The sequence below is a fragment of the Lepidochelys kempii genome, chromosome 2 (genome assembly GCF_965140265.1).
Source record: "Lepidochelys kempii isolate rLepKem1 chromosome 2, rLepKem1.hap2, whole genome shotgun sequence".
In the NCBI taxonomy this organism is placed as follows: domain Eukaryota; kingdom Metazoa; phylum Chordata; order Testudines; family Cheloniidae; genus Lepidochelys; species Lepidochelys kempii.
In genome coordinates, this window is record NC_133257.1 from 83,699,785 (window position 1) to 83,719,182 (window position 19,398).

The 19,398-nt window shown below is 42.3% G+C and overlaps 1 protein-coding gene across 1 annotated transcript in view; it reads right to left on the reverse strand.

The window, feature by feature from the left end:
• COLEC12 (collectin subfamily member 12) overlaps nucleotides 1–19,398 on the reverse strand; it is a 128,368-nt gene that overhangs the window by 98,751 nt on the left and 10,219 nt on the right. Inside the window, exon 2 of the mRNA XM_073331434.1 lies at nucleotides 13,989–14,039. Coding sequence (XP_073187535.1) covers nucleotides 13,989–14,039 — 51 coding nt within the window. The remainder of the gene's footprint in view (nucleotides 1–13,988; nucleotides 14,040–19,398) is intronic.

Below are 19,398 nucleotides of genomic sequence, written 5' to 3' on the forward strand. Positions count from 1 at the left end.
ATATTGATTTAGTGGAAAAGCAAAATCAAAATCTCCAAGATATGATGGACTACATATTCAAAATTTTTCATTCCTCTGGTATGTAAAATGCAACAGTCAAGCTCGTGCATCTATTTTCCAACTCCAGTACAAAAAAGGGCGTAAAATACACAATTACTGATTGTATGTCTCTCATTTCAATACATTTCAGAAATGGATGGAAGGTGCTCAAAAGCAGGTAGGAGGTTAGGCATGCAAATGAAATATGCACAACTTTGTGAACAACTTTCATTGCATTCAAAACCCTCAAATAAACAAGAACAAGACGCTGTTTGGGGCTCTTTCCACATATTTATGGACACAGTCACCAGCCACCCTGGGAATATTTCCTTAGTCCCGAGGAGAGGAGAAAAGTCAAAGCTGGCTTCTGCCTGACTGTCCCTTTCTGACAAAAGGGTCACTTCAGATGAAGTTTCTCATCCTAGCATGAACAGCAACACAACATTTCATTCAACATGGCTTTAATTATCATACAGACACATTTTATAATATGATAAATTTGACCAGATCATTGAGCTGGAAGTAACTTATCAGACCTTCCAGGCTGTGTTATTAAAGGCAGCCCAGATAATTTTACTAAATTTGCAAACACATACCTAGAAGAATGCCCTTTTTAATTATTCTGTTTGTGGGGACTGAAACCCTCCACCACTGGCCTTTTTCAGACCTAGAACAAAGTCAACTCAAACTTTTAGAGCTTAGATTTTTTTCCCCTGAAGGCTTAAGGTTTGTGTGCATGCAGAACACACTGCCAGACTGATGCTACACATTTTTGTGCATGTTATTACAGTTTTGAACAATTGTCTGGATTTATCAAGGGATAGAGAGTAGATTTTTGGGCTGGAGGGGGTGGTCTGGGCAGTGTTTAATGAATAAATGCTCTTTCTGCAACTGAATAAATGCTCTTTCTGCAACTATCAGAAAATGCCAAAGGAGGAGTTTTAGCAAATGCTTACAGTGATAATTTCTGAACGATGTTATTTATAGTAAAAATGTGTATGGTATCAGTATATCTAAAGGAGCACCACAGGGATCTTCCTGGGTCTGGTGCCAGTCCACATTTTCACTAATGATTCGGATAACTGAGTGGAGATTACACTTATAAAATTTGTGGATGACAGCAAGCTGCGAGGGGTTGCAGTCATTTTGGAGGACAGGATTAAAATTCAAAATGACCTTGACAACTTGGAGAACTGGTGGTCTGAAATCATCAAGATGAAATTCAATAAAGACAAGTGCAAAATACTACACTCAGGAGGAAAAAAATGAAGTGCACAAACTATAAAATGGGGAATAACTAGCTAGATAGTAATACTGCAGAAAATGACCCCGAGCTTAAGAGTGAATCACAAATGGAATATGATCCAATAATGTGATGCAGCTGCAAAAAAAAAGACTAATATCATTCTTGGGTGTATTAACAGGAGTGTCATATGTAAGACACAGAAGGTGATTTTCCCACTCTACTTGGCACTGGTGAGGCCTCAGCTGGAGTACTGCGTCCAGTTTTGGGCACCACACTTTAGGAAAAGATGTGAACAAACTGGAGAGAGTCTAGAGAAGAGCAACAAAAATGATGAACATTTTAGAAAACTTGCCCTATGAGAAAAGGTTGAAAAAAACCCCAAAAAACTGGTCATGTTTAGTCTTGAAAAAAGAAGACTGAGGGGGGACCTGATAACAGCCTTCAACTATATTAAGGGCCATTATAAAGAGGCTGATCAGTTGTTCTCCTTGTCCACTGAAGGTCAGGCAAGAAATAATAGGCTTAATCTGCAACAAGGGAGATTTAGGCTGGATATTAGGGAAAGTGTTCTAACAATAAGGATAGTTAAGTCTTGCAATAGACTTCCATGGGAGCTTCCATGATTGGAAGGTCTGAAGAACAGGTGGACAAACACCTGTCAGGGATGGTCTAGGTATACTTGGTCCTGCTTCAGTGAAGGGGGCTGGAGTAGATGACCTCAGGAGGTCCCTTCCAGCTCTACATTTCTATGATTATTAAATGTAAAGTTTTGTCTATCTCAGGGTTCTGGTTTTCCATTGTAAGTTATTGATAGAGTTTTCATTTCAAGTTTGCAGTTGTAATAACTTCTATTGAAGATGGAAGAATAGGAACGTCATGGAAAAATCAACCACGTGTTGTGTTTGGTTCAGAACAAACCCATCATATCCGTCCCGCTATGGGCCCCATCAGTAAATAGCATTTTTCTCTATTTAAGTATAAAATATAAATCAATATTTAGGAATTAGTCATTGAATGGATCCAGTTCAATTGTTCCTTTGCCACTCACCACAAAAAAACACTCTTTTTAAATGTAAGATCTATACCTTAAAAAAAAACGAAGTTTGCAGGTGCCATATTTCTGTATGATGTGGTCAGTTAGTGGCTCTCATTTTTGGAACAGAAGCTGATGGGTTTAATTCCTACCCCAAGAATGACACTATGGGCCTCATTCAGTTCCTGACATGTAAATTCTACCTAAGGTCTAATTTAGATACTTAGGTACTACATTGGTGCACCTATCCATGTCATTATTGTAAAATGAGTGAGAGCCTGTACAAGTGCATCAATGAGTAGGAGGGGCTTGATTTGCATAATGTGCCCATACAGAAGAGGCCATCCAGGGACCTTCCACTGTGTGAACCAGTAGTTGTTACGCAGTGACACCCAGAGAGCTATTGACAAGGTTAAAAAGAAGTTTATAAAGCCAAAGAATACAATTCTCATACTGGCCCCCATCAGTCATGCCTATTGTGGAGTCATAGGTCTATTGCTAACCAACTCGGAAAAAAGATTTTTCATACCATGTTGTTCATCTCTTGAGAGACCAGTGCTCAAATATATCCTGCTGAAAATGTGGATGTCTTAAGTAGTGCAAACTCTGTGCACTGCATGACAGCATGACACAAGAGTTAAACTGGGACATGAATACTTCAGACACTGAGCTTTTTCTTGCTTATGCACACATCGCTGCTGCACATGCACAACTGCCAGAAAGAAACATGCTCTGTTTGCATTAATCATGACTCATTCCTTGCTTGCATGCCCTGCCTCTTCCCCAAACACTGACAAAGGAGATTTATTCCTGTTACAGTAACAATGAACGATCCCAGTATGCAAGTCACACTTCAGATGGCCATGCTGCTTGCAACTATATCACTATTCCAACCTCTGTATGGCTGACAAATTGGTCCCTACAGGTGCCATATAGTATGCTTTTAGAAGTTCTATTGTTTGGATGGGATGTTGAAATGAAGTCCCTTCTTGCCCATCTCTGGTATGCTGTCTGGGTAGAAATTCAAGATCCCAAAGGACTTTTCAGAAAGAGGTTATACTTACCCTTTCTGACATTATGCCCCATATTCTTCATAGAAATATGCTTACACTATGAATATGGCATAACTAAGACATATTTTATGCAAGATGAGTCATGTGAGATATCATTGGAAAGGTTATGATCTTATTTGTATACATGTATCAATTTTGTATCTAAAGTTAGGACTATGAACTATGTAACAATTACAACTGTGTTTGCACCTGGGGACACCTACCAGACTGAATGCAATCAGCCTGGAATGGACAATTAGGGAGAACAATAGGACTTTGAAGATGCTAATCTCCCTGCTTCCGGAGAAGTTTCCTGTGATGCTGCTTTGACACTTCAGAGTCAGATAATCATGTCACCTGGTACTGGACACCTGGTACTGGACATCTAGTGTTTTTCAATTAAGAGGGAGTGGGGGGGTCAAACTGGGAAACAAAGGATTCCAGCCATATGTAAATCCTATTTATGGCTGGGGAGTAATCTTGGTTTGTTCCTCACTGAATTCCTATCCAAGATGACTGCTGAAAACATCTAAGAAACAAAGACAAACGGGAAACGGGGTGGGTCTGGGGGAGAGTACTGAACCTAGGCTGGGAATGGTCTGGCCCATGAAGGATATACCTGGAGTTTTAAACTGCAAACAAGAGCTGTCTGGCCACAAAGAAATTCTACAATTTGCTTAAAACAACATTTAGGATGAGAAATTACTATTTGTAGCCAGTTTCTTTAGTATATTGAACATAGTTTGCATTTGTTTTATTTGCTCAGTAATCTGCTTTGTTCTGTTTGCTAGCCCTTATAATCACTTAAAATCTACCTTTTGAAGTTGTTAAACTTGTTTTTTGTTTATTCCAAAAAACAGTTTGTGTAATTCATAACTGGGGGGAAGCTGTGCATATCTTCCTCCACACTGAGGGAGGGGGTGGATTTCATGAGCTTATGCTACATAGATTTCTGTGCAGTGCAAGACAATATAATTTTGAGTTTACACTCCAGAGGGCGTGTGCACTTGAGTGCTGGGAAATTCCTTAGCTGAAAGCCTTCCCATGCAGCACTGATTTCAGTATCAGTGTCATTCTGCAGCTGGGGGGAGGGGGTGTGTGTGTGCGTGTGCAGCAGGACAGAGGGAGGGGCCCAGGCTGGTGAATGGGTGGGCTCAGTGGAACCCCAATACATAGGTGGCACCCCGGAGGCAGGGGGGAAACCAGTCAGACCCTTCTTGCAACTTTTCAGATGCAGATGGCAGGACTGTTAATTCAACAAAAGGGGATAGACTTACATGGTCCTCCTCCTTATTCTATAATGTTAGCTCCATCTTTGGGCTTCTGTTATCAGCATGATTTCAGATTTTTCATGTCATCATTCATTCCAATTTCTTCTGTCTCCAAAAACTTCGCCACGGGTTCCATAACAAAGAATGATAAGTCCATCATCCTGGTTTTGAATTACCCAACAGCATGGAATAAACTGTATGGTGTATAACTTTGTATTGGATTTTGTACATGCAATCTGAGCATTATATATTTTATAATTTCTCAAACACGTTAAATTAAAATTCTCTTCCCCACACCTGTCACCCTGAAGTGGTGTGTACTGTGAACACAAACACAGGAATTGCCATACATACTGGGTCACACCTGGCATACACCTAGTCCAGAATCCTAATGCTGTCAGTGGCCAGCAGCAGGTGCGGTGAGAAAGGTGTAGGCAGATGTGGGATATTCTTCGCCCCACTTGGTCCTCATCCTGGTATGTAATAGTTAGACATTGCTTTAATCCATGAAGCATGAGGTTTAATATCCCTTCCAAAATTTTAACTTTGTGTTCAACTGAAATCAACACTTTTCTTTGTGGTGTAAGATTTGCCAGTATGATTTCAGAGTTGTTAAACATGTTTGTTTGAATAAATGTTGTTAACTTTATAAACAAAAAAAAAGCTAAAAAGAAAAACAGTTTATACTATAACTCCTCATGTGAGTTATTTTTCCCATATATTAAACAAGCCTTTGGCAAGTAAACTCAAAACCTGTGAAATTAGCTTACAGTGGAGTTCAGAGATGCTGAATTACTTCTTTGTAAATCAAAATTAAAGAAGCTAATCTAAAATGACACTACCATCTTAAAAAATTCTCTCTCTAGCTGAAAATGTTCACCTGTTCTTGTTAAAAGTGACACCTAATATTATAAGAGAGTAGGTTTTGTGTGTGTGCATACACACACACACACACACACACACACAAAGGAGTGAAATTCACTTCTGCAGAGGGTTCTGTATAAATTCCTTTGTGCCACTTAAGTGTCACTTTAAGGACATATAGGAGCTTGCCTGGGTTTGCTGCATGAGGCTGAACTGGAACATGAGTACACATTATATTGCATATTAATTTCTTTTTTATTCATTCTCCCATTTCTTTGTTCCAATTCTTGATTTTCTATTCACAGTTTCTAAGAAAACAAAACAGGACCGTTGACTGTAGAAGTTATCTTTTACAATAAATTACTAACTAAAGCAGGGACATGCACAGGAATAAAAATTTGGCTGCTTTTGGAGGGGCACTTTCTCTGCCTCCCACAGCCAGAGGAGCTGGCTCTCCCCTGTCCCCACCAGTCCCCCTTCCCTGTGGCCAGAGGAGCTGGCTTAGGGTTTCCAACCCTCCAGGATTGTCCTAGAGTCTCCAGGAATTAAAGATTAATCTTTAATTTAATATTATGCCATGTGTTGAAATCTCCAGGGATCCATCCAACGAAAATTGGCAACCCTAAGCTGGCTCTCCACCCTTCCTCCCCCTGCGGGCAGTGGAGCTCACTCTCCCCGTGCCCAATCTGGAGGAGTTTGTGCTCACACTGATTGGGGGAGCCTATGCCCCTGTTTGGCCCCCCAAGCACACCCCTGAACTAGAGAGATTGTCAGATGTATGCCTCTGAAAGAATGGCCTCCAAATTTCATTCATCCACTCTGTTCCTAAAGGAAAAGATGAAAATTCCTGAAATTCTGACAGGATAGGGTTAATGTTGATGGTAGTTTTCTAGAGGAAAACAATGGAGAGAGCAGTAGCTTGATCATAGAATCATAGAATATCAGCGTTGGAAGGGACCTCAGGAGGTCATCTAGTCCAACCCCCTGCTCAAAGAATGCCAATCCCCAACTAAATCATCCCAGCCAGGGCTTTGTCAAGCCTGACCTTAAAAACTTCTAAGGAAGGAGATTCCACCATCTCCCTAGGTAACACATTCCAGTGTTTCACCACCCTCCTAGTGAAAAAGTTTTTCCTAATATCCAACCTAAACCTCCCCCACTACAACTTGAGACCATTACTCCTTGTTCTGTCATCTGCTACCATGGAGAACAGTCTAGAGCCATCGTCTTTGGAACCCCCTTTCAGGTAGTTGAAAGCAGCTATCAAATCTCCCCTCATTCTTCTCTTCCACAGACTAAACAATCCCAGTTCCCTCAGCCTCTCCTCATAACACATGTGTTCCAGTCCCCTAATCATTTTTGTTGCCCTCCGCTGGACATTTTCCAATTTTACCACATCCTTCTTGTAGTGTGGGGCCCAAAACTGGACACAGTACTCCAGATGAGGCCTCACCAATGTCGAATAGAGGGGAACGATCACATCCCTCGATCTGCTGGCAATGCCCCTACTTATACATCCCAAAATGCCATTGGCCTTCTTCGCAACAACGGCACACTGTTGACTCATATCCAGCTTCTCGTCCACTGTAACCCCTAGGTCCTTTTACGAAGAACTGCTGCCTAGCCATTCGGTCTCTGGTCTGTAGCGGTGCATGGGATTCTTCCATCCTAAGTGCAGGACTCTGCACTTGCCCTTGTTGAACCTCATCAGATTTCTTTTGGCTCAATCCTTTAATTTGTCTATATCCCTCTGTATCCTATCCCTACCCTCCAGCGTATCTACCTCTCCTCCCAGTTTAGTGTCATCTGCAAACTTGCTGAGGGTGCAATCCACACCATTCTCCAGATCATTTGTGAAGATATTGAACAAAACCGGCCCGACGACCGACCCTTGGGGCACTCCACTTGATACCGGCTTCCAACTAGACATGGAACCATTGATCACTACCTGTTGAGCCCGACAATCTAGCCAACTTTCTATCCACATTATAATCCATTCATCCAGCCCATACTTCTTTAACTTACTGGCAAGAATACTGTGGGAGACCGTGTCAAAAGCTTTGCTAAGGTCAAGGAACAACACGTCCACTGCTTTTCCCTCCTCCACAGAGCCAGTTATCTCGTCATAGAAGGCAATTAGATTAGTCAGGCATGACTTTCCCTTGGTGAATCCATGCTGACTGTTCCTGATCACTTTCCTCTCCTCTAAGTGCTTCAGAATTGATTCCTTGAGGACATGCTCCATGATTTTTCCAGGGACTGAGGTGAGGCTGACTGGCCTGTAGTTCCCAGAATCCTCCTTCTTCCCTTTTTTAAAGATGGGCACTACATTAGCCTTTTTCCAGTCGTCCGGGACTTCCCCTGATCACCATGAGTTTTCGAAGATAATGGCCAATGGCTCTGCAATCACATCTGCCAACTTCTTTAGCACTCTCGGATGCAACGCATCTGGCCCCATGGACTTGTGCTCGTCCAGCTTTTCTAAATAGTCCCGAACCACTTCTTTCTCCACAGAGGGCTGGTCACCTCCTCCCCATGCTGTGCTGCCCAGTGCAGTAATCTGGGAGCTGACCTTGTTCGTGAAGACAGAGGCAAAAAAAGCATTGAGTACATTAGTTTTTTCCACATCCTCCGTCACTAGGTTGCCTCCTTCATTCAGTAAGGGGCCCACACTTTCCTTGACTTTCTTCTTGTTGCTAACACACCTGAAGAAACCCTTCTTGTTACTCTTAACATCTCTTGCTAGCTGCAACTCCAGGTGTGATTTGGCCTTCCTGATTCACTCCTGTATGCCCGAGCAATAATTTTATATTCTTCCCTGGTTATTTGTCCAATCTTCCACTTCTTGTAACCTTCTTTTTTGTGTTTAAGATCAGCAAGGATTTCACTGTTAAGCCAAGCTAGTCACCTGCCATATTTACTATTCTTTCTACACATTGGGATGGTTTGTTCCTGTAACCTCAATAAGGATTCTTTAAAATACAGCCAGCTCTCCTGGACTCCTTTCCCCCTCATGTTATTCTCCCAGGGGATCCTGCCCATCAGTTCCCTAAGAGAGTCAAAGTCTGCTTTTCTGAAGTCCAGGGTCCATATTCTGCTGCTCTCCTTTCTTCCCTGTATCAGGATCCTGAACTCGACCATCTCATGGTCGCTGCCTCCCAGGTTCCCATTCACTTTTGCTTCCCCTACTAATTCTTCCCGGTTTGTGAGCATCAGGTCAAGAAGAGCTCTGCCCCTAGTTGGTTCCTCCAGCACTTGCACCAGAAAATTATCTGCTACACTTTTCAAAAACTCCCTGGATTGTCTGTGCACCACTGTATTGCTCTCCCAGCAGATATCAGGGTGATTGAAGTCTCCCATGAGAACCAGGGCCTGCAATCTAGTAACTTCCGTGAGTTGCCGGAAGAAAGCCTCGTCCACCTCATCCGCCTGGTCCGGTGGTCTACAGCAGACTCCCACCACGACATCACCCTTGTTGCTCACACTTCTAAACTTAATCCAGAGACTGTTAGGTTTTTCTGCAGTTTCATACCAGCACTCTGAGCTGTCATACTGCTCCCTTACATACAGTGCAACTCCTCCACCTTTTCTGCCCTGCCTGTCCTTCCTGAACAGTTTATATCCATCCATGACAGAACTCCAGTCATGTGAGTTATCCCACCAAGTCTCTGTAATTCCAATCACATCATAATTCCTTGACTGTGCCAGGACTTCCAGTTCTCTCTGCTTGTTTCCCAGGCTTCTTGCATTTGTGTATAGGCACTTGAGATAACTCGCTGATCGTCCCTCTCTCTCAGTATGAGGCAGGAGCCCTCCCCTCTCACGCGCTCCTGCTCGTGCTTCCTCCTGGTATCCCACTTACCTCAGGGCTTTGGTCTCCTTCCCCCATCTGATATATGGATTAGATGACTTCAAAAGTAACTGCACACTGTGACTGACAGAAGCAGCAATGGTGACAAAGTAGGTTTCTTATGTACACTCTCACCACAGTAGTCAAAAGCAATGGAAAGCTGAGTCAGTAGATAGCTCACTCCTGGCAGTTTTCTTGCACATCTGCAGCAATCATTGAAAGGAAGTAAACAGCCTCAACCAACACTTGGTTGAAAAAGGACCTTTCCTTAACCTCCCTACAGCAACTTGTTCTTTGCTTAAAAACAAAGAAGAAAAATATACACAATTTTTTTAGTATCTTGAAGTAGGCCAGAGAATGCCCTCGTTGTTATTTAACATGTTTGTGGCTTAATATAGTTAGCTAATGTTTTGCCAATTGAAAAGACTGGTAACAACATAAATTATTTAAAATTAGCTTACAAGAGAGGGCGGGAGAGAAAGACTCAGGGGAAGTGGTGTGTGTCTATGTTGGTAGGGTGGGGCAATGTTTAGTCTATTTTTGAAAGGCTTTTCCCCAAAACACAAGGTTTCCCCCAGGACGTCTTCCTCCTCCATTGAACATCAATGAAATTGAGTGCAGAGAGTAACAAGGTTTATTAGTCTCCCTTCCCCTCATCCATTTACAACTTTACAGATCTGTTCTGTTTGCAGAATGAACTAATGGCAACAACAACCAAAACCCAACGTCACTTATAATACTCCCTTTTGCTGAACTCTTGAGAAGCAGTTTGGTCAAAACTTTGCTTGCCAAACAGTGACCAACAACTGTTCCCAGCTGCCAGCAATTACTCACTGTAAGCCTTTAAATACACTAAGCTTCTACCAGTGTTTTTCATGAAATCAACAGTGTTCTGGCTCTCTCTCACTTTTCAAAACATTTTATGTTCCAGAAAGAACAAACCCCACCTCCTCCCAAAAAGGTGGAGTCAATGGCAATTGAAATCAACAGCAGTTCTGCTACTGAGGCAATACCTGCCTCACTCAGAAAAACAAAGAACTAATATCACAGCTATGTACTATTCACAGTATTTCAGAGTAAAATAATAGCTCTTATATTAAGGACTCATGAAGGATCAATGCTATAGTGCTCCTTATTGTATCAAACACATTCTAGTGGAGGATGTAAGTCAGTAGCAGTAGGATTTCATTGAACAGCCTGGCATACGCACTTTCAACATCCACAGAACACATAAATAACAAAAAGACTTAGTACTTGTACAGTGCTTTTCCTCCTCAAAGACCTTCATAAATACCTAATCCTCATGACACCCCGAAAGGTAAGAAAATGCCTATTATCCCCAATTTTACAGATGGGGAAACTGAGGCACAGACTTGTCCAAAGAGGGAATAAATATCACAGCCAGGATTTCCTGGACTTCCTGATTCCCAGTCAGGTGCTTAATCTACCAGTCCACACCTGTGCAGCTATGGTAAGTTACAGTGTCCAGGGCTGGGGCACGGGGTTGGGGCCCTGGAGGGAGTCAGGGGTGGAGGCTCCAGGCAGCGCTTACCTCAAGCAGCTCCCGGAAGCAGCAGCATGTCCCCCGTCCAGCTCCTATGCAGAGGTGTGGCCAGGTGACTCTGCGTGCTGCCTCATCCGCAGGCGCCACCCCTGCAGCTCCCACTGGCTGTGGTTCCCGGCTAATGAGAGCTTTAGGGGCGGTACTTGGGGCGGGGGCAGCATGTGGAGCCCCCTGGCTGCCCCTACACATAGGAGCTGGAGAGGGGACATACCAGCTGCTATCTGGGAGCCGTGTGGTGCGGAGGCTAGCAGGGAGCCTGCCAGCCTCACTGCATGGTGCCACCAACTGAACAGTCAACGGCCTGGTCAGACCAGTTGTTCCAGTCAAAAACCAGACACCTGGTCACCCTAAGGCAGGGATGGCCAACCTGAGCCTGAGAAAGAGCCAGAATTTACCAATGTACATGCCAAAGAGCCACAGTAATACATCAGCCCCCCCATCCACGCCCCAGCTGCCAGTGTCTCCTGGCAGCCCAACAATCAGGGCCTACTCCCTCCTTCCCCCAATCAGCTGTTTCACGTGCACAGGAGGCCATTGGGGGTGGGGGAAGTGAGGGCATGGCAGACTCAGGGGAAGGGGCAGGGGCCTTGATGGAAGGGATGGAGTGGGGGGCAGGGCTTGGGGCAGAGTAGGGGGTTGAGCAGCGAGCACCCCCAACACACTGGAAAGTTAGCATCTATAGCTCCAGCCCCGGAATCAGTAGCTAGGTAAGGAACTGCATATTAACCTCTGAAGAGCCGCATGCGGCTCCGAAGCCACAGGTTGGCCATCCCTGGCCTAAGGAAACTCCATGCAAGCCTGGAACCAAGTGAGCTGTAGCTCACGAAAGCTTATGCTCAAATAAATTTGTTAGTCTCTAAAGTGCCACAAGTCCTCCTTTTCTTTTTGAGAAAAAGCACTGGAATTTTGTTTTGATTAAGGAGAGGTTAAGGTTATTTTCTAGAAATGGAACTAGTCTCTCTCTCGCGTTCCACACAGAACAAGAGCATGAGAAATGTCTTCCTACTACTAATACCATACTGCTTCCCCCTTTCTCCATGAGCAGTAATAAAAGCTGTTCTGGAAATATTCAGATGAGCTTTATGACATTCTTAAGAGAAGAAATGAATAATTTTGTTAGTGGCACACCATCCAAGGTAAAGGGGAAAAAAAGGAAACCGGTTAATACCTGTTATGTCACACAAGTGGGTTGTTACACAGACAGGATAACTTCACACTAAAACATTTAGTCATTCGTTGCAAAACCACACTGATGAGCACTGCATAGCAAACATGCAACCCAGAGGGCAACTGCTTTTATATTTAATTTTGAATTACTGCCTTTTTCATTAGAGGTGAGAGAAGTGTGGTTACACTCTCTCACGGTTTCTCAAGAATCCTATGCTATTCCAGGGTCTGATCCAGCGAAAATAAAATAAATAAATAAAATGTGCAGCCTTATGAACTTCCCAAGCCGCAGATGCTGGCCCTATGGTGAGCTGACCTCTCCAAAAAAGCTCAACAGCAGGGATCTGTGGAGGAGCTCCAGGGAAGAAGAGATTATGCAAATAAAATCCCCACCTCCCAAATATTGCAGTTCCTTATGCTACATATGTTCCTCTCCTCCACTCCTTTTGAGGCAGTAGGAATTAAATAAATAAATGTATTTGTTTTTAATTCAGTTATCCTTTTCCACTCGTGTTAACCAGGGGCAATGAAGGGGCTTTTGCTCCATATTGTGGGGATGAGTGAAGAGTGGACGCTTCCTGCTCCACACCTCCCCATCATCATTTGCTTGAGGTAAGAGAGAGGGAAATAAGGTGAGTTTTCAGACAGTCGCTTGTGCTTTTTCTTCCTGCTGACAGCTTCCAAACAGCAAGGCATCTTTATATGTGTCCCTTAAGAAATCTCACTATCAGTCATCTTGGACAGAGCTTTCCATGCATTTAGATGCAGTGGGCTCAGTGTTCTGACACTATCATTCCTGTGATCCCAACGGCAACCAGAACGTGGAATCTGATTGCTCTTGCCCTTGGGTGGCTATGGAATGCTTCCAAAGGTTGTTGCCAAGGAGGGAAAAGCTCCCTTGAGAATAGGGAACAGTCTCAGTGATTACTAGCACTCATTCAGAGTTGTGTGCACTGGGGATCAGTGCCATACAACAGGCATTTATAATGAACAAAGATCAAAGATCAAAGTGAGACAACTGATATTGTTAGGTTAATAAAAGAACACTCAACAGCATTGTTGTTTAAGTAGCAATTCATAAAATATCAAGTTGTACCACATTACATCAGAAGTAAACGATAAGGTGGTGATGAGAAATTGTTATTAAGACTTGTTTTTAAACTTCTAATGAGCACACTCCATGTACCTTTATTTCTGTCTTGTTCTCATGGCATTTGGTTTTTTGTGAGAAATGCAGGGGATGGAGGGAGGGGTTTCCGGCTAAATTGTCACCATGTCTTCCAAGAGTCCATAATAGTTTCCATTGTCCTATTCCTGAAAAGTAAGCTAGTCATTTACAGGCCTAAGGAAAGTATAATTGACAAGGAGAAATCCATGATGTATGATACTGTACCTTTTTCTTAACTGCCAGCAGATATTCATTTCTGCTAGAAGGCAAACTTCATATGGAACAGTTATGTAAACAAGTAAACAATAAAACAGGTAACATCACAGAAAGAAAATATATATTTACTTAAGTAACTCTGGACAGTTAGCTCAGGACTGTTTCTGAAGGATAAACTTACCAAAGATGTTTACCAGGCCTAAACATAACACCTGTTTCTGGTCCTATATTGTATATTTCCTTTGTACATCTGCATCAGCCCCGTGATGAGCTTGTTCCCATACTTTGTCTTACTGCTACCAGCAGAGGTGCTGGAATAATTTTTTATAGTGGAGGTGCTGAGAGCCACTGAACCCAACTGCAACCCCTGTATGTGATGGAAACCACTTCAAACTAGGGGTGCTGTTGCACCCCCTGGTTTGTAGCACCTATGGCTACCAGTAAGGGGTTTTGTAAGACCTGTTTGACTTCATGTGAGTAATAAGAAAGAGCAAAGTGAGAGATTTGTTGCTACTTACCAAACCTCTTGTAACCAAAGGACTGCACCTCCTCCTCTTCTGCAAAGTCGTCTACAGAAAGACAGATGCACAGATTTAGTACTAAAATTAGCTATGAAGGCACAGAAGTTTGAGTATACACAAAAGGTTACTGAACATTGTATTTGAAAGGTTAATTGGTTTTATCAATATTACTGCTTGCTGATATATGAAAATATCTCAAACTTTCCTCTTTCCCTATTAATCTTCCACCCAATCTTTGGCTACTGCATGATACTTGGATCCTTTTTTCTCTGAGTCACCAGCAGAAATCCAATTGATAAGTTATCATCATCTGATGGCTGTTCAGGGACTTTTATTAAATTGATTGCTGGTCTTAGTACAGATTTTAGCAGACAAATTCCTCATCACAACTGGCACTTAGTGCATCTGTGTTAGCAGTCTCAGCAAGGCAAAGGAATAAGTAGGCACAGAGACTGAACCACCTTTTAACCTGTACAGGGGAGCCCCCTCCAGGTCAGGGCAGAGGCACATTAGAAAGGTCTTTTGGGCGAGCTTACATTACTGCTTGCCTGTGCTGTGCTTTTCCTGTGAATAAAGAGAAGGCTTCAGTTGCTAGGGCTGTCAATCCATCACCTTTCATGAACACTAAATTTCCTTGAAGAGATAAACCTCATTCAGTCATGGGCAACAGAACTGACACGTTGGTCAAGTTCAAAAAGTTAGCAGAAATAAGAGTATTTAGTCCTTTTCATCTTGACTTGGGCACAGGGGGTAAGAGGTGGGTATTCAGGCCTTAGCTTGTCATTAATTTCATCTCTCTCCCCACTTCCTCCTGCCAGTAACAGCACAAAGGAAAGGATTATGACCAGCACAAACAAGCAATATCAGTACTTTAAAAAAAGAAAAGTATATAACATCTCTCCACCAATCCTGCCCTTTCTCCCACCTCCAGCATGGCCCTTCCCATTTGCAACCCTATTTTCCACTGTTCTGGAGCAGTGTTTCACCCCTTCCCACATTAACATTGGCAATGTGCTTAGACGGGGTATAAACATTCCTGCCACACCTAGGGCATCTGGAACAATTACAAATCTTCACCAAGAGCTCACCTTAAATCAGTCCCCTAGGAGGCTGACACCACTCTCTAGGCGTGCGACACACAGAGATTGCCATCACTACCAAGTATGCTAACCCCCCACCTACAGCTTTCCCAAGATAAGCCATAACAGAAAGAAGTAAACAGGAATACCGGCCAGTACCTGGACAGAAGGTTACCAGAAAGCTTCAGTCAGTCAGGTGCAATCACAAAATAGATATGTTATACAGGCCTCAAACAATCAGTGGGCCCTCAGCCTTATGAGATTCAGTGCAAAATCTGCATTCAATAGGCCATTCACCATTCAGTCTCATCGCCGATGAGTCAACCAGCCAGGTCTGCATCACAGAAATCTGGCTGGCTGACATGGTAGCCAGCTGCTACCTCACCTGGCTCTCCCATCCCCACCCCACCCAGGATATGTTATGCACTACACAGCCAGACCTAGAGAGGACAAATCTGAATATGGAGCATAGTCATTAATTTCCCATTCAGGCTCAAGATCAGGAAAAGCACACACAAATCAAAATCCTTTGAGGGCATCCACTTACTCTTGCCCAGAGACAAAACTAACCGAGGCATACTACTAATCTATTAGCTCCCAAACATCAAAGGCTCCCAGGGGAGCTGATGGAGATGTTGCCTGACATGGTGATGACGTTCACTGAATTTATCACCTTGCAGGACTTTAACATTCACACAGCTGATACTCTGACAGGACAGCTCAAAACCTCCTATCCTAACTCTTCACCTTACATCACACAGCTGCCTATACCCTGAATTGGATCCTGAGTTGGATGTGTTTGTACGGAATCCAAGTACTTGCGGCAGCTTCCTAAAAGACTTTTTAAGGCAACAAGAAACCACTTCCCTAAACTCTCCTGAAGCCTGCCAAATTCCAAAATGTACACTTTGAAAACTCTACCCAACAAAAAGAAAAGGAGTACTTGTGGCACCTTAGAGACTAACCAATTTATTTGAGCATGAGCTTTCGTGAGCTACAGCTCACTTAGTCTCTAAGGTGCCACAAGTACTCCTTTTCTTTTTGCGAATACAGACTAACACGGCTGTTACTCTGAAACCTACCCAACAAAGAGGCCAATCATATCATGGCAAATGCTAATAAATCAAAGTGATCACAAATCAGTCAACATTCAGCTTTCTCACACACCCCAACAGTACTCATTCACTACACAGAGCTTTGGATAAAATGCCACTCTGGTGTGCAAGAAAGAGCTGCATAACTCAGGCTTCAGTTCAAGACTGAACTTGTTTCTCTCCCCATTTCTCTATCATGGTGGACAACAAAACGACATGCCCGGTAACTCAAGACTACAATCTTGACTTCATGTTTGGCTTGGCCTTCCACTTTGACCCACACAGCCAAGACATGTCTAAATCTTGCCTCTTCTTCCGAAACATCTCTAAGATCCCATCATTCCTCTCTGCCAAAGTCTTGTGCAAGCCCTGATCATCTTGCCCCTTGACTACTGTAATCTCCCCTTCTCTGGCCTCAATGCCACAACAGTGTCTCCCTCAAATCCCTTCTAAGTGCTGTTGCTAGGATCCTCATCTCTGACTCCTCACTGGGAAGAGATCTTGATAGGTGTTGAATTAGGCTCTCAGAGAACTCTTGGGGGGAAAGAACAGATGCTTAGAAGTGACAGATTAAAAGCCTCTGTTTGCCCCGGAAGGTAAAACTTAAGATAATTAATACAATGATAAATAATTTAAATAGACCGGTGTACAGGGCTGAAAATGCCACTCAGAGAGGGGACTCACTGTTTCAGATTTACTATATCTGGAATGATTAATGGAATTAAACATATTTTCTTTTTCTTTCTTTTTAAAAATAAATAAATAAATAAATAAATAAATAAAAAAGGTCTCCTAGAAAGACACATGAATCAGATCCCAAAAGGACCCAGGGGTGAGGAATGTTCATACTTCCAACAGAAAAGACATTAATTTCTCTAAAGGAACTAAATGTCAAAAATATATACTTTATGTGGAAAATTGTTATTGTGCTCCTTTTATGAAATGTGGGTCAGAGGAAAGCCTAGGTGGCACGTTAATGCATAACTGCCCTATTCAGGTGGAAACACATCTGTCTGCATTCCTTTCAGACCCTTTTACCACATTACTGCTGATCTGCTTATTGGTTGTAATTTTCCCATTTACCCATTGCAGTTCCAGTTGAAAGGCAAAATTTATCCCTGGTACAAATGAGCAAAATTCCATTCAACTGATATTTATTACCTACAACAAAATACGTATAGCTATGTTTGAAGTTCAGTTCTGCTCTGTGACTAAAATATGGCATTGTGGAGTTCCATGTTTACTGTCTCAATAATTTCAACATCAGATGTGTTCAGTTTACAAGTGTAAAGATAGGAGGAAGGAGTTTAGAACAGCTAATCCTGCGAACTCAGTAGGGATCTGAGAGTGAAAATAGATTTTTCCCCTTCTCACATATCAGATAAGAATATAAGAATCACCATCCTGGGTCAGACCAATGGTCCATCTGTCCCAGTATCCTGTCTTCCAACAGTGGCCAGTGCCGGATGCTTTATAGGGAATGAAAAGAACAGGGCAATTATTAAGTGATCCATCCCCTGTCATCCAGCCCCAGCTTCTGGCAGTCACAGGTTTAGGGACAACTAGAGCACGGGATTGCATCCCCGACCATCTTGGCTATTAGCCATTGATGGACCTATGCTCCATGAACTTATCTAATTCTTTTTTGAATCCATTTATACTTTTGGCCTTCACTACATCCTTTAGCAACAACTTCTAAAAGCTAACTGTGCACTATGTGAAGAAATATTCCATTTTGTTTGTTTTAAACCTACCGTCTATTAATTTCATTGGGTGATGCCTCGTTCTCGAATTATGTGAAGGAGTAAATAACACTTCCTGATTCACTTTCTCCACGCTATTCATGATTTTATAGACTTCTATCATATCTCCCCTTAGTCATCTCTTGTCTAAACTGAACAGTCCTACTCTGTTGCCCTTTTCTCTAACTTTTCCAATGCTAATCTACCTCTTTGGAGATGGGGCAACCAGAACTGCAGGCAGTATTCAAGGTGTTGGCATGCCATTGATTTATATGGTGGTATTATGATATTTTCTGACTTATCTATCCCTTTCCAAATGATTTCTAACATTCTGTTAACTTTTTTGACTGCCACTATACACTGAGCAGATGTTTTCAAAGAACTATCCAGGACACCAAGACCTCTCTCTTCAGTGGTAACTGCTAATTTACACCCCATTATTTTTGAGGCTAATTTAATTGAGCCTTCACTGATAGCTGTGCACAGATATAACCAACTGAAAGTTAGCAAACAAGTCATTTAATGATGCATAAGAAGAAACAGAACCTCTCTCCCCCTTTCTTCTGAGACTTGGCTCTGCAGTGCCAATATAAGTTAAAAGTAGTAAAAAAAATATATTTTGTCATTAATGTAGGCAAATTCATGTCTGATTATATAAAAAGAATGGTTATGTTGAACGAGAAGATGTCATTTATATAGCTTTTCTGAGGAAAACTTACGTACAATGAAAGTGCTGAAGAATCAAATAAGTTTATGGGTGATATACGGTTAATTAGCTATGCTTGTTTGCTGAAGATCCCACCTCCTTCCCCAGAACACTAGATGGACTGTATAAGTCATTTCATTACTCATGTTTTGCCCAATAGCATTGCCAGAGATGTATTTAGATTTCTTTGGACCTCTGGCTTTTTATTTGTGCAATACAGTACACTGTGATTTATTGAAGACTACCGTTTTTCTTTGCTTGAAGGTAAAAAGACTTTATAATGCTCTTATTAAATCTCTTAATTATGATGCATATTCATGCTGTTTTGAAGATAAATATAGACTATAAGTACACTTCTATCGACAAATCTCTGCTTCCTTTACATTAAACTGTGGAGCAGATAATTTATTTCTTTGTGAGCAAAATTACTAATGGGCCAAATTCATCAGTCCTTACGTTTGGCCTTCCGTTATTAAAGGTGAAAATATAAACAAACTATTTTTTTTAAAAAAATTAAACAATAATTGTAGTTGTATATGTAACAATGTATTGCAATAAATTAGAGAGGAGGTTGAATTAAAGCCCCACCCCTTTGGGAATGATGGAATGAGAATTCAACCAGTGATATGAATCTGAACTCAGACTTTACTCTAAGTTACAATGTTAAAACAAAAGTTGAGAAACAAACCGATAAACATAAATCCAGAGTTAAGGCCAACTCCTTCCCCTACACCTTAATGCAGGGGTTCTCAAACTTCATTGCACCACAACCCCCGCCCCTTCAGG